Here is a 16,722-nt window from a genome sequence, read left to right as displayed (position 1 = left end):
TAGAAATCTGGTATGGAATGTTGTGCATTCATTTGCCTCCACATTATTTTCAAGACTGAAGTGCAAATAAATATTATAGAAAAGGTAAGGTATTTATTTTTTTTAAATTTAATTTCATGAACAGTCAGGGGTACTACTCAAACATGTGATTTCAGGATCACCTGTTTAATTGTCCCGAGCGAAATGCGTTCCGGGGGACATGGAAATACCAGGCGTACGCTTGTCCGTTCGTCTGCCCATCCGTCTTGTTAGCACTCTCAGGTGTACAGTTCTTGCAAGATTTTTATGAAACTTATAGCATAGGTTTATATCAGCAATGTCTTGGACAAGTTCGAAAGTCAGTGCCAATCTATTATTTTTAAAAGAGTTATGCCCTTAGAAACATTTAATTATATGGAAAATTGCATCGTGTACAATTCTTGCCAGATTTTTTTAAAACTTATATCATAGGTTTATATCAGTAATGTCTTTGACACTTTCGAAAATAAGTGCTGATCAAATATTTTTAACTAGTTATGCCCCTTGGAAAAATTAATTATAACGGAAATCGCATTGCATTTGCTCTGAAGCTTTCTCTTTAAGAAATAAATTGTTTTAAAGAAAAAAAAGTACTTTTTTTAGTTATTGCCCTTGAATAGATAAAATATGTGCAACGCAGGGAACATTGGAACTCTGTTCTTTTATTTATTATGGCATCAGAGAAAAAAAAGATATTAACAAAATTTGACACAGAATATTTAAAATCCAATAAATCAGTAATTTTATATATAAGAATTTATCGCTCAACTAGATGAAAACAACTTTATCTTGATATTTTCCCCACATGCTTGTTGTTATAGGGTTAAAAAAAAGGATCCCATTGAAAAGACACTTAATGAACATGATGAATTATGTATACATTGAAGTGCTCTTTCACTCAATATTTTACAGTTTTATTTGAAGAAAGCATAAGCAGGTATATTTTGTAATTCAGGACAAAACTAAAGTCAGTCCTCATGATCATTTTAATAATAAAGAAAATTGTTTACCTCTGTCTTAACTATAGTTAATGAGTATTTAAATATTTAATAACAGGTAAATTCTGAAGGGGTTCCTTAACATCCTTTTAAAGATTACAAGCACTACTTTACTGGCCTTGCAACCCACTGAAATTGATATACAATGCATTAAACAAATGGATAATTGATCTGTGTAAGCAAATTAAAAAAACATATCATTAAGGGCAAATTCATGAAATCTGTACTCAAAATAAAAAAAACCCCATCAAAATCACTTAACAAGGTGAAATTTTTAATTTGTTTAAACATGTTTAATGATCATAAAATCACTTGTTTAAGAAGATCCCCTGATAAATAAATATTCAGAACGTATTTGGTGTACATAATTTTACTTTAGATATGACCTGATATGATGATGTGAAGTTACCTTTTGAGAAAAAAAAAATAGGCATTGTATCAACAATTTAAACATGACAAGTATCAGTGGTCAGTCGTTCTTCACATTTAAGATGCTGTTTTTTTATGTACAAAAATGTAAGAACTGAATGATTTCAAAATGAATCTAATGAGAAAGGACTGTGCCAACTTACCAAGTCCTATGTTAGGAGACCTCTGTAATTTCATCAAGACCAGACTGAAAGCCTACATTTATTTACTTGAGCAGCTGGGAAACTACTGGGATATATCTAAATTAAAGCTACAAATGAAAAATGAAAAAAACTGACAAAGACAAAAAAACCCAACACAATGCAAACCATGAAAATATGTAAATAACAAATAACAACAACAACCAAAGCTTGGACAGTATATTCATTTAATATTAAATGTTATATTATTATAACTTACACATATTTTCAATGTCTGATTGATTGATGAGTGCTTAATGTTCAGTGACAAATACAACATGCATATTCAGGATGAACACAGGTTAATGTCATATGAACATTCCCTGTTTTCTGCTTTATGACTTTCTTGAGAGTGACATTTTTTAATGATTAAGGCTATATGACTTGAAAAAGTTAGGATTGGAATAGGTGACCTTTTGCAAAGCAGTTGTGAAATCACCATTAGACCACCAAGTTGTTTTGCTAAAAGCAGCTAGAAGGTTTTTTATATAAATGTCCTACTTTAAATGTGGTTTAGGCATATAAATTGATATAGATTAACATTTTTTTTTGTCTGTACCTCCTCATTTAGTTAAGTATATATATGCTTTGTTTTTGTTTTATTTATCTACCCCTATGTCTACCATGTCCGTGATGTCTACAGTACATTATTTTTCTGTAACATTTTTGGTCATAATTATAACCTTTTTCTCATACTGCGGGTGACTTTGGTTAAGTTTTGTAAATTGGTCATTTTATAATAAACCATTGATGATATCTCTGTGACTTTAATAACTACAATTCTCAAAGATAGTTCTTTAGTACTACACAGTTAAAAAAATATTAATATCGTTTAATTTTGTATATTGGTCGCCTTTAATATTTTCAATATGTTAATTAACTCCAGAAGCTTGTTACTTTTATTTTTTGAAGGTGAGGCATATCATTTATCTAACTGGCATAGCTTGTAGTTTTTGTTATATAACACTTCTCTAATGTGTCTATGTTTAGATGGACCTGTAATCATTCAGGTGGATTCCATGTCGAAGAATGCAACCGAAGTGTGGGAAAAGATGAAAGTCAAACAAAATCAAAAGAAAGTCAAACATATGAATTCAAAGACACCAGTCACAGAAGATAAGATCCGCTTTGTATGCATATCAGACACACATGCTAAAATTGAGTATTGTCCAACAGATTTTGTTCCTGATGGGGATGTTCTCTTGCATGCTGGCGACATCACCAATGTTGGTCAACCAAAAGAAATAAAGAAGTTTAATGATTATTTAGGTATAGTATGAAAATAGATTATTATGATAGAGCATTTAGAAAACTACTCAATTTACACGTATAATGATAGGGAGAAGAACAAAGCCAAATGTGTGTTTATATAAAAAGGGGACAGGCACATAAGGATTTTGTGGGGTTTAACATTTTTTCGAGAGCTCAAATCTCTCTATAACCTGGGACAGTGGTGTTAAAGCACAACATAAGAACAACTTACATTGTATTAGAATTAGTTGCAAATGGCTTAACTCAATAAATCAGCATAATGCACACAAAAAACAACTAACATAAAAACAATAATCACAAAGCGCTGATATATGAGTACTTACAGTTACGAGAAGCTAGTTAAGGCCATTTACAACTAACAGATTAGTTTGTTTTCCCTTTTGACTTAATATAAATCTGTGTATGTCACTTTGGATTGTGGACCCTGTTCTAATATTTTTATACCCCACACTACAAAGTTTTTAGGGTATATAAAGTTTTGCCCCTCTTAATGTCCGTCATCACTTTTTTGTTGCCATATGCATGTTAGTGCCTTCAATTTTTGTTCTCTTCAAATTTGAATGAAAGCTTTAATTCATCAAAACCACAAATGAGTTTGATAATTAGATAAATCTAGAACGGGAAACCATTTTGTCTGCAGTGTGACTTTTTTGGGATGGTGACATATATTCCATATAAATTATCATCAGTTATGTTGCAAGAAAAAAAACAATGTCATCTAAGGAAGGGGATAGGAAGGTGTCACAGTCAGAAATTCTCAAGAAAATATGTGCCAAATCCAGAATTCTGGTGAATATAATGTGTCCATTCCTGCATCAGGATACTATTAAATCTCAAGTTCCTGAATTCCTAACGATTGAACTGGCTATACCCCAGAATTTAGGAAAGGGTCCTTCTGACTTTCAGCTAATGTCAGACTCCTGGTCTATCAGCTGAAAACAGAAAACAAGTCAGCTTTTTCATGATAAGTGTTAGAAAGCTGCCTTGTTTTAAAATTTGAAGTCTATTTTCTATATCATAAATTTGTTATTTGAGTCAATTTTTGGGATTCATGCCTTTTGATAATAGATCATAATATTCCCTATTGCGAATAATAGTACTTTAGTTACGGTAGAATGTTTCCTTCTTTTCAATAGACTGCCTCGGTGGTCTAATGGTAGCGTGTTCACCTCGAGTGCAGGAGGTTGTGGGTTTGAACCACGGCCTGGTCAAACCAAAGACTTTGAAATTGGTATTTGACGCTTCTCCGCTAAGCATGCAGCATTATATAAATAACACATAACTGAGAGGGTGATAGAGCAGATTGTTACCCCGAGAAAACATTGTCAACTGAGGTGAAGCCAAGGTTGACAATGTCTTTTCGAGGGGTAATAATCTGCTCTATCACCCTCTCAGATATGTGTTATTAGTCCCCTACCGACGAAGTCGAAGGGGACTTTAGGTTTGCACTCCGTTTGTCTGTCCGTCTGTCCATCCGTCAGTCCGGCAAATCAGCTTTCCACACTTTTTTTCTTCGTTCTTGAAGATATTGATTTGATATTTTGTATATAGTTTTATCATGACAAATTATAGATCAAGTTTGAATTTTGTTCCGGTCTGATGATTTAGGCTAGAGTTATGGACCATAACTGTGGACCATATCTAATGTTAGAGTACTATGTTAAACCATATTTCTGTTCAAAGGGAGATAACTCATATTTTAAAAGACATTCTTTGTTAAATTATTTGAAGAATTTTTGGGAGGTTTGTTTGTTATTTAGTATAAACTAATTTTCTGAATGCTATATATATAAAAAAAAAATTATGAAGAGAAATCCTTTGATTAGATAATAAACTATTTTTTATTAATGTATATATTTCAATACATTACATTGTGTAGATAAAAGTTGTTGACATTTTATAGATAAGTTACAAATCTATATTAGTTTGTGATAAATGAAAGAAAAAATATTTGGAACTTTTAATTATATTTGATTATAATTTGAAAATAGATATACACTGTATTACATCATATCTTATTAATCATATCGAATGTTTTTTTCATCATGCTTATAAGATATTGATTGATAATTGGTATATAGTTTTATCATGACAAGTTAAGGATCAAGTTCAAATTTATCATGACAAGTTACAGATCAAGTTCAAATTTTTGTTTCGGTCTAATAATTTTGTGCAGAGTTATGGTCCTTGGACTTGAAAAATTCACTCATATAATCAGTTTTCCACACAGTTTTTAGTCATGCTTGAAGATATTGACATGATATTTACTTTTTGTTTACACCATGACAAGTTATAGAACAATTTAGCATTTTGTTCCAATATAATGAATTTTTACCCGGTAGGGGACTATGTATTGCCATGCAATACTCTCAGAATGCTTGTTTAATTTATTATACTGAATGTCATTACTGTCTATTAAATTTCAAATTCAAAGTAATAAACTATGACGTCTTGTATATAACAACCATCAGTATTTAATAAAGCACACACTTGATCAAGCGTCTCCGTGAAGGGTAATAGAGTATTTGCCATAGGATCGAGTCGCATTTAATAAAGCGCACACTTGATCAAGCGTCTCCGTGAAGGGTAATAGAGTATTTGCTATAGGATAGAGTCTTATTTAATAAAGCGCACACTTGATCAAGCGTCTCCATGAAGGGTAATAGAGTAAATTAACACCCTCGTATTAGCCAATCAAAATATGGCATTTTAACGTGAAGTATAATAATAAGGAGTATGAGCAATGACTGGTCGGCTCTGAGTCGGAATAATGTGTCCGGGTAGGGTGACATGTCTTCCTGGGGACTGTTACCTTGTGAACTAGCACGTTAAAAATCCGGCTCAGGATGTCTTTCTGGTACAAAGCAGGGTAAATATTCATATTACATTAACATGTTCTCGTCCTGAATATGCATATTAATTTGCCGCAGCCATCTATCATCATCATCATCTTTTCAATTGATTTTTTGTCTATGTATACCTTTAGTAATTTTCTTACTTAAATTTCAAAATCAGTGCCGATCAACTATTTTTAAAAGAGAAATGCCCCTTGGAAACAATAATTATATGGAAAATTGCATTGTAAGCGCTCTCATGTGTACAATTTTTGCTGGATCTTTATCAAATTTATATCAAAGGTTTAAATCAGCAGTGTCTGACATTTTCAAAAGTTAGTGCTGATCATATATTTTTAAAAGAGTTAAGCCCCTTGGAAATATTAATTATATCAAAAATTGCATGGCATTTGATTTCCAGTCTTCACTTCTATAAGATATTTATAAAAGGTTTTAAAGAACCCCAAAAAAAGTTTTTTTATAGTTATTGCCCTTGGACAGATGAAAAATAGGTGCAACTCAGGGAACATTGAAGATCAAGAGGATTTGTTTGAGACAGTTTAGACGAATAATAGTTTATTTTTCATTTCAGCTACACTACCACATAAACATAAAGTTGTAATCGCAGGCAACCATGATTTAACTTTTGATGAAGCAATGGAGGAGAAACTTAGCAGATGGCATGTAAAAAAAAAAGAAGTTAAAGCTTTTCTACAGGAAAATGGAGTGAACAAGGTTAAGGAACTGCTGACTAACTGTGTATACTTAGAGGATTCTATGGTTACATTGTATGGTATTAACATTTATGGATCCCCTTGGTTAGTAAAATTGAATGAACTATTTGAGTTATCCTTGAGATAACTTCTCTTACATATCCTTTCTAACTTTTTTTTCATCACTTGGCATCTGTTGTCATCCCTTTTTGTCTGTTAATTTTTACTAATATCATCTCCTCTGAAACTAAATTTCCAAATTTAATCAAATTTGGCCACAATCATCATTGGAGTATCTACTTTAAAATTTATGTCCGATGAACCCGCATGCCAACAAACATGGCCGACATGGCTAAAAAAAATTTTAAAACAACTTTAGATGGAGAAAATCTGAAGGATTTCACACATGTTCTGAAAGATGAGATCTACTGTCTGTCTATTTAAATCAAAAATGTCAGACAACTTTTTTTTCAGTTATTGTCCTTAAATGATGAGTTATACCAGTTTATTCCATTTTTGCATTTGATCTTCAAAATTATAATAGATGGACATTGATTTAATAACGAAAACGATCAGCAAAACAAGATCTACAAATAAGTTGGCATGGCTGAAATCGTCAGTCAGCTTATTGTTGCAATAATTGTCCTTTAATGTAAATTTTTACCACTTTTTTGTGCTTTTGTCTTTTATCTTCAAAAGTATAAAAGATAAATCGAAACTTTCAAGAAAAAATGGTCAGTAAGACAAGATCTACAAATAAGTCAATATATTGCAAAAATCTTCAGTTGGCTCCTTGTAGGAGTTTTTCACCCTGAAATGAAGATCTTTTACTTTTGCTAGTTATCTGTTATTTTGAAATTATAATAGATCGAGAGAATTTAAGAAAGTAAAAATAATTCACAAGGCAGGATCTACAAATACTGGGGTAAGTTGATATTGATGAAATTGTTGGTCAGGTCTTTATATGAGTAACTGACAATTTTTACCAATTTTTAAGTTTTTGCCTTTTATCTTGAAAACTATAATAGATACATGTAAATAGACACTTTAAAAATAAAAAATGATCAGCAAGATAAGATCTGCAAATAGGTCAGCATAGATGCAGATGAATTTGTCACTTATCTTCTTATAGGAGTTAATGCCCTTAAATTACAATGTTTACCCTTTTTTGTGTTTTGAGCAAAACTTGTAGAAGATTGCCGTAACGTTACCCACATCTAGCAGAAAGTTCTGCCCTAATTACTAGCTAGGCTTGTGTTGAATTTGCAGTTAGACCAGGCCTTGCTGTCTTAAAAATGTTTGTACACGATGCAAATGCTTTTAAACTATAGAATATATTTGACTGAGGTCAGACTAGGCAAGAATAAAATACATTTGTATACATGTATATTGTATATGGTCTCATGGTTAAGATGTTGGGAATATTGTTTATATATTTCTTATGGAAAATCTTACTTTTTTTTATTGTAGGCAGCCATGGTTTAATGACTGGGGTTTTAATTTAGAAAGAGGTGAAGAAATGTTAAAGAAATGGAACTGGATTCCAGAGAAAACAGACATACTTATAACACATGGTCCACCTGTTGGTAAGATAGATTTGTTAGGCTAGGACTTAATGCTATAAGCTAAATGAAAACTAAATGAATCCCTTTATAACTATTAGTAAGACAATGCAACACATGTTCAAGGGGAAACTTTATAACATTACAAACAAATAATAAAATCCCATTTATATTTTATGAAATAAACCAGCTGTTATGTTATCTTCATGTCTATTGCATGACCTTGTTATTATAAAATGGTATGTTTCAGGGTATGGTGATACAAACTTTGATGGCAGTAGAGTTGGCTGTGTAGAGTTACTCAATACCATACAGAAAAGAGTAAAACCACTGTATCATATATCTGGACATATACATGAAGGTAATGTACAACAGTGTTTGAGAACAGTTAAAAAGCAGACACATTTTATAATATTTTTGTCCCCGTGCAACTCGTAAGATATTTATAAAAATAATTAAAGAACAAAAAAAAAAGTTTTCTTATAGTTAATGCCCTTGGACAGATAAAATATGTGCAATACAGGGGACATTGAAACTCTGTTCTTTTATTAGATTAAAAATTGTCAGTCAAATCTTTCGTTTTGGTCTTAAAGAACCATTGTGTCTTTTTTACTCCCTGAAAATTTTAGAGAGTTTATAGTAATTGCTCTGTCCATCCATCTGCGTGTTCAGAACTAATTCCTTTCAGATGGTAATATTAGCATCACTTGCTCGACTGGAATGAAACTTATACAGATGAAAGATATAGGGAATGGAAAGAAGCCTATCGATTTTTGGGATCAAGGTCACTGTAATTAAGAATATAAAAAGATTGGGTAAAAATGGTTTCCAGATGGTAACTTGAGTTTTGCTTGATTTATTGGAAAGAAACTCATACAGATTGAAGATATAGGGTAGGGGAAAAGTCAATTGGTTTTTATACAACCGCAAAAAATTTGCTTTCATATATTGCTATCATGTCGTCATCATCGTCGTCCGAAGACATTTGGTTTCCGGACCATTACTTTAGTAAAAGTGAATGGATCTCTATGAAATTTAACCACAAGGTCCAATAGCACAAAACGAAGGCTGGGATTGATTTTGGGGGTTATGGTCCCAACTGTTTAGGCATTAGGGGTAAAAAAGGGGCCAAAAAAGGCATTTTTAGATCACCTGGCCCATAGGGCCAAGTGAGCTTTTCTCATCACTTGGTGTCTGTCATCGTCGTCGTTAACTTTTTACATTTTGAACTTCTTCTAGAGAACCACTGAATGGAATGAAACCAAACATGGCATGAATGTTCCTTATGAGGTGTTAACCAAGTGTTGTTACTTAGAAGCCGATCCATAATCCAAGATGGCAATCAGGGGGGACTTTGTTTAACATAGGACCCTTTGGACAATACATACAAATGTCTTCTTTTAGAGAACCACTAAATGGAATGAAATAAAACATGTCATGAATGTTCCTTATGAGGTGCTGCCCAAGTGTTGCAACTTTGTAGGCGATCAATCATCCAAGATGGCAATCAGGGGGGACTTTGTTTAACTTAGGACCCTATGGACAATACATACAAATGTCTTCTTTTAGAGAACTACTGCATGGGATGAAATAAAACATGGCATGAATGTTCCTTATGAGGTGCTGCCCAAGTGTTGTAACTTTGTAGGCGATCAATCATCCAAGATGGCCACCAGCGGGACTTAGTTTAACATAGGACCCTATGGGAAATACATACAAATGTTTTCTCTTAGAGAACCACTGAATGGAATGAAACCAAACATGGCATAAATGTTCCTTATGAGGTGCTGACCAAGTGTTACTTTGTAGCCAAACAATCATCCAAGATAGCTGCCAGGGGGGGACTTAGTTTAACAAAGGACCCTATGTGAAATACTTATAAAAGTCTTCTTTTGAAGAACCACTGAATGGAACGAAACCAAACATGGCATGAATGTTCCTAATGAGGTGCTGACCAAATGTTGTTACTTTGTAGCAAATCCATCAACCAAGATGACTGCCAACGGGGGACTTAGTTTAACAAAGGACCCTATGGGAAATATTTACAAATGTCTTCTTCTAGAAAACCGCTTAATGGATTGAAACCAAACATGGTATGAATGTTTCTTTTGAGGTGCTGACCAAGTGTTGTTACTTTGTAACTGATTTGTCATCCAAGATGGATGCCAGCAGGGGGAGTTAGTTTAACATAGGACCCTATGGGAAATACAAATGTTTTCTTCTAGAGAACCACTGAATAGAATGAAACCAAACATGGCATGAATGTTCCTAATGAGATGCTGACCAAGTGTTGTTACTTTGTAGCTGGACCATTATCCCAGATGGCCGCCAGCAGGGGACTTAGATTAACATAAGACCCTATAGGAAATACATACAAATGCTTCTTCTAGAGGTGCACTGAATGGAATGAAACCAAACATGGCATAAATATGTTCCTTATGATGTGCTGATGAAGTGTTGCTACTTTGTTGCCGATTTACTGTTCAAAATAGCCACCAGGATTTTTATGCCCCCACCGTAATGGTAGGGGCCTTAAGGTTTACCCTTGTCCGTCTACGTACGTACGTACGTCCCAACATTGGTTTCCGTTCTCTAACTTGAGTTTGCCTCAACCAAATGTTATGAAACTTATACACAATGCTTATTACTACAAAACACAGATCAAGTTTGAATTTTGGTGGCGTCACTTAAACCGTTCTAGAGTTATGCCCCTTTATAAATGGAAAAATTGCAAAGTTTTTATTTTCTTCTAAATGTCAAGTATTTTTTTATATTGGAATTCTCTTCCTTTGTCCATGATTATAGTTGAATCAACTACATTCAATGCTTTATACAATGCAATGTTTAATTTTGACTTCCACTGATAAAACACAGATCAAGTTGAATTTGGGTAGTGTCACTTTAACCATTATTGAGTTATGCCCCTTTAAAAATCGAAAGATTGCAAAATTTTTAGTTTCCATTCTGTAACTTAAGTTTGCCCCAACCAAATATTATGAACCTATACACAATATTCATTACCAGAAAACTAAGATCAAGTACAAATTTTTTGTTTCCGTTTTCTAACTTTAGTTTGCCTCTACCAAATGTTATGAAACTTGTACACAATGCTTATTACTACATAAGTACGAAATTTGGTGTCGACACTTTTACCATTCTTGAGTTATGTCCCCTGATAAACATAAAAATTGCTGAATTTTTCGTTTCTGTTCTCTAACTTTAGTTTGTCTCAACCAAATGTTATAAAATTTATACACAACCGTTCTAGAGTTATGCATGTAAACAAATAGAAAAATTGCTGAATATTTAGTTTCTGTTCTCTTAAGTTAGCCTCAACCAAATGTTATGAGACTTACACACAATGCTTATTACCACAAAACTCGGATAAAGTTCAAATTTGGGTAGTGTCACTTTTACCGTTCTTCAGTTATGTCCCTTTATAACTATATGAAATGCAAGTGGGGGCATCATCTGTGTCCACATGTGGACACTATCCACATTTATTTATTAAATTACGGGGCTAATATTAAACCAAATTTGGCCTCAATCATTATAAGGGTATCTGTTATGATTTTAATCTATTTTTACATGATTTCCAAAACCAAAGTAGAAACAGGTGAGCAAAACAGGCTCTTGAGAGCCTTTAGTTCTAGTTTCCGGACAATAACTTGTGTATACGTGTATGGATCTCTATGAAATTGTACGACAAGGTTCCATACCACAAAGGGAAGGTTGGGATTGACTTTGGACGTTATGGCCCAAACCGTTCTGGAATAAGGGGCAAAGAAAGGGGGGAAAAACAAGGTTTTTCTGGTTATGGATCTTTATGAAATTGAAACACAAGGTTCCATACCACAAAGGGAAGGTTGGGATTGACTTTGGGGGTTATGGCTCAAACCGTTCAGGAATAAGGGGCAAAAAGGGGGTTAGGAACAAGGTTTTTCTGGTTTTCGGACAAATACTGAAGTATTAGTCAATGGATATCTATGAAATTGTACCACAAGGTTCCATACCACACACAGAAGGCTGGGGTCGATTTTGTGGGTTGTGGCTTTAATCATTAAGAAACTAGAGGCCAAATAGGGCCAAAAACAACACTTTTCAAATACTGGCTAAGCTGGTTCTAACATAAAATTATTTCTGATCTATATAAAGAAACAGCAAATATTGATATGGCAGGAGATACACACCAAACAGGGTGTGTAAATTATTATATTTAGTTTGTAAACAGATTTACTATGTATAACGCAACAGCAAAGTATTGCACAATAGCAAGAAATTTTCAATTGAAAATAAATACAAATCTTTTAACCAATTTCAATGAGGATTAATTTAAAGTCTTGAATTGTTTGAGGTTTTTACCATGTATTACTATATTGGATATTTGGACACTTTTAAATAGGTCTACATTGAGGTCCAAAGGGTCCAAAATTAGACTTTGTTTGTTTTCATCAAAAACTGAATTCTGGTGGTTCTATGATATGCTGAATCTAACTGTGCATTAAGATGTTTAATTTTGGGCCCTGTTTTCAAATAAGTCCATATTAAGGTCCAAAGGGTTCAAAATTAAACTTTGTTTGAATTCATGTTTTTTTTTACCATGGAATTAGATTTTGGATATTGGACCATTAAGTAGATTAAAGGTCCCATTTCAAATTTTTAAGTTATCTGACCACATTTATTCTGTGTCAGAAATCTATAATGTGTCAAATATTTAATCACTATCCAAATTCAGAGCTGTATCAAGCTTGAATATTGTGTCCATACTTGCCCTAACTGTTCAGAGTTCGACCTCTGCGGTCGTATCCAGCTGCTCCAGGCGGAGCATTTTTTTATCGACAGGTCCAAGGTCAACGTCAGTAACGAAAATTAGAAAGAAATGGAAAAAATGTTTCCAGATGGTAATTTGAGTTTCCGTTGCTTTATTGGAATGAAACTTATTAAGATGGGTGATATAGGGAAAGGGGGAAAGCCTATTGACTTTTTTTACCGACAGGTCTATGGTCAAGGTCACAGCAACTTAAAATAGAAAGAGATGGAAAAATTGTTTCCTGATGGTAATTTGAGTTTCCCTTGCTTTATTGGAATAAAACTTATAAAGATGGAAGATATAGAGAAAGAGGGAAAGCCCATTGATGTTTTGGTCAATGGTCTAGGTCACTGTTACTAAAAATAAAAAGATTGGAAAACTGGTTTACAGTAGTTTGAGTTACCCTTGCTTGATTAGAATGGAGCTTATGCAGATGGAATATATATATATAGGAAAGATGGGGAAGCCTATTGATTTTTGGGTCAACAGGTCAAAAATCAAGGTCACTGTTATTCAAATAGTTTTGTTTTTAACCTGATTATTGGATGGTATCTATCTTCATTATTAATGTTAACTCGTTTATGCAGGTGAAAATTACCGAAAATAGTTAAGTTTTTCATCCCTCCAAGAATTCTTGTATTTTGAACTCTTCAAATAAAAATGTTTTATCTCAATAAATTATTAGTTTTGGGAGCATAAGTTGACAGTGCCAGCTTTTCACTTTTTGTCTCGTCTTGACGTAGTCAAAAAGCGAGACATAGGTATGCTGTTTCCGGCGGTGGAGGCGGCAGCGTCAACAATGTATTAGTTTGTGATTAGGTCTAGTTCATGGTAAACCACTAGTGGTAGGTCAATGATATTTGATATGCAGTTGTATAAGCATTGGCATATCTCATTTCCATCGAGATTATTTGGCCACGCCCCCTCATTCATGGTCTATTGACTTTGAAACTTTTGCTTAGTTTTCATGTATTAGTTTGTGATTAGGTCATGGTCGTTTGACTTTGAAACTTTTGCTTAGTTTACATGTATTAGTTTGTGATTAGGTCAGTTTAAGATCAACCCCTCATTTTAAGTCAATGATATTTGGTATGCAAATGTATTGGCATTTGCAAGTTTCATTTCCATGGAGATCATATAACCCCACCCCCTAATTATGGTTCATTGACTTTGAAACTTTTACATAGTTTACAAGTTAATGTTTGTGTTTAGGTTTGTTAATTAAAGAGAACGACTTTTGAAAAGTCAATGGTATTTGGTTTGCAGTTGTATTAGCATTGGCACATCTCATTTCCATGGAGATTGTTTAGCCTTGTACCTTCAGTCATGGTTCATTGACTTTGAATATTTGCATAACTTACATGTTAAAGTATTGCTATTTTAATTTCAACATTTGCATTATCAAAATAACATATAGGCGAGACATATCTCTGTGTTAACAGACTATATTTTTTTTTGGGGGGGGGGGGAGTGCAGGGGGGTTTCATTGACATATATATGTAAGACTCAGATCGACGTCCGGTCCTCAAATCGACGTCCAAATCTGACTTCACATTCACAAATCGGTGTCCAATATTTTGATCCTCTAATCGATGTCCAATGCATATGTGACATCAGGTATTGTCAAAACGACGTCCGATCGATTGAAGTTACTCTAATCGATGTCCAATATCAATAAATAATAAATTACTGCACATATACATGTAGATGTATAAGACTTTGATTGGTTTTGGAACATTCAAATAAGAAATAAAAGATGAATTTTGGTCTGTTTGTTTTTTTTATAACAACCCAATTTTCAAGGAGTTACAGACTTCCATAGAGATTTTTTCAACCTGAAATAGGTAACAGATGTATTGATATTCATTTGTATAAGGTCGATTTCTATCCGAGGCAGCATTATTGTTATTAGATTGATCTGTATTTATATCATCTGTTTCGTTTTGTCTTTATGTAAAGCTATTTTAAGTAACTTATTGTCTTTATACATTTACAAATCGTAATGACTTAGTAGACATATGAGAAGTAACAACACAGTCAGTTACATATCTTCCCAAAGAATCAACTAAAGCGAAATAAAAGGACTAACATCAATAAATGACAACAAGAAAACAACTGACATCAATATTTATCTTGATAGAAACTAATCCAATCAATCTACATTGTCGATTGTCATTCATATTCATATTGATAAATGCCATGTGAGTATATATACGTCAATGAGAAAACAACCCAACGACAAAGAAAACCAAACGACATATAGAGGGCAACATTCAGTCTTCAACAATGGACAAAATAAAGAAGTACAGCCAACTGTTTTGAGAGTATTATAATTCGGACTATGTAAGATATTTTTCAACAAATTTCTGAGTTTTACTCCTGGAGTGAAACATATACAAAAGAAATTGGCATTATGTTTTTATGCTGTGCTGTTAAACCACTGTTCGAGGATAGGGGAGGGTTAAGCGCTCACAAACATGTTTAACCTCGCCAAATTCTTTATGTGCCTGTAGTCCAGTGTTGTTGTTGGTTTATGTCTGTCATGGAATTGTTTTGTTATAAATAAGACCTTTAGTTTTCTAGTTTGAATTGTTTACATTTTTCATGTCGTGGCCTTTTATACATGTAGCTGACTTTACTGTATGCGTTTTTATACGACCGCAAAATTGTCGTATATTGGTATGACGTTGTAGTCGTCGTCCGAAGACACATTAGTTTTCGCACTCTAACTCTAGTTTAAGTGAATGGATCTCTATGAAATTTTACCATAAGGTTCAGTACCACAACAGGAAGGTTGAGATTGATTTTGGGGGTTATGGTATCAACAGTAAAGGAATTAGGGGCAACAAAAAAACTTCCAGACATAACTTGTGTGTTAGTGTATGGATCTCTCTGACATTGTACCACAAGGTTACATATCACAAAGGGAATGCTGGGATTGAGTTTGGGGGTAATTGCTTTAAAATTTTAGGAATTAGGGGCCAAAAAAGGGGCAAAAAACAAGCATTTTTCTAGTTTCATGACAATAACTCGTGTGTTAGTGTATGGATCTCTCTGAAATTGTACTGCAAGGTACCATACCACAAATGGAAGGCTGGGATTAATTTTGGAGGGAGTTGCCTCAAAATTTTAGGAATTAGGGGCCAAAAAGGGGCAAAAAACAAGCATTTTTCTAGTTTCCGGACAATAACTTGTGTGTAAGTGTATGGATCTTTATGAAATTGTACTACAAGGTTCCATATCACAAAGGGAAAGCTGGATGTGAGTTTGGGGGTAATTGCCCAAAACGTTTAGGAATAAGGGGCCAAAAAGGGGCCAAAAATAAGCATTTTTCTTGTTTCCAGAGTTTAACTTGTGTTCAAGTGTACGGATCTCTCTGAAATTGTACAGCAAGGTACCATACCACAAAGGGAAGACTGGGATTGATTTTGGAGGTAATTGCCTCAAAATTGTATGAATTAGGGGCCAAAAAGGGGAAAAAACAAGCATTTTTCTAGTTTCCGGACAAAACTTGTGTGTAAGTGTATGGATCTTTATGAAATTGTACTGCAAGGTTCCATATCACAAAGGGAAAGCTGGGTTTGAGTTTGGGGGTAATTGCCCTAAACATTTAGGAATTTGAGGCCAAAAAGGGGCCAATAAACAAGCATTTTTCTAGTTTCCAGACAATAACTTGTGTTCAAGTGTATGGATCTCTCTGAAATTGTACTGCAAGGTACCATACCACAAAGGGAAGGCTGGGATTGAGTTTGGGGTGATAAATAATAAGGGGGTTCAGAAAATTTTTGTGGGGGGGGGGGGGGGATTTTTTTCCCCCTTTTTTTTCTTTAAAATTTTCCATTTTTAATTGATTATTTCTGATTTATATATAAAAGCAAATAATAATGATATGGTTTGAATAGGTAAA

At 33.6% G+C, this 16,722-nt stretch overlaps 2 protein-coding genes across 12 annotated transcripts in view; both read left to right on the top strand.

The window, feature by feature from the left end:
• The window catches only part of LOC127728718 (metallophosphoesterase MPPED2-like), a 154,221-nt gene that overhangs the window by 16,994 nt on the left and 120,505 nt on the right, over window positions 1-16,722 (top strand). The window lies entirely within an intron of this gene.
• The window catches only part of LOC127728714 (metallophosphoesterase MPPED2-like), an 89,434-nt gene that overhangs the window by 65,959 nt on the left and 6,753 nt on the right, over window positions 1-16,722 (top strand). For 4 of the 11 annotated variants that reach the window (XM_052236354.1, XM_052236356.1, XM_052236352.1 and 1 more), the window contains exons 3-6: window positions 2,615-2,893; window positions 6,323-6,548; window positions 7,914-8,029; window positions 8,256-8,366. The exons of 6 other annotated variants lie outside the window; for them this stretch is intronic. In XM_052236354.1, the coding sequence (XP_052092314.1) occupies window positions 2,615-2,893; window positions 6,323-6,548; window positions 7,914-8,029; window positions 8,256-8,366 (732 nt within the window). Of the gene's footprint in view, window positions 1-2,614; window positions 2,894-6,322; window positions 6,549-7,913; window positions 8,030-8,255; window positions 8,367-13,001; window positions 13,076-16,722 lie in introns of those variants that run through there. One more of the 11 variants, XM_052236357.1, reaches the window with a different exon arrangement.

Source organism: Mytilus californianus, unplaced genomic scaffold (genome assembly GCF_021869535.1).
Source record: "Mytilus californianus isolate M0D057914Y unplaced genomic scaffold, xbMytCali1.0.p SCAF_2, whole genome shotgun sequence".
NCBI classification, from domain to species: Eukaryota; Metazoa; Mollusca; class Bivalvia; order Mytilida; family Mytilidae; genus Mytilus; species Mytilus californianus.
This window is presented reverse-complemented; position numbering and strand designations above follow the sequence as displayed.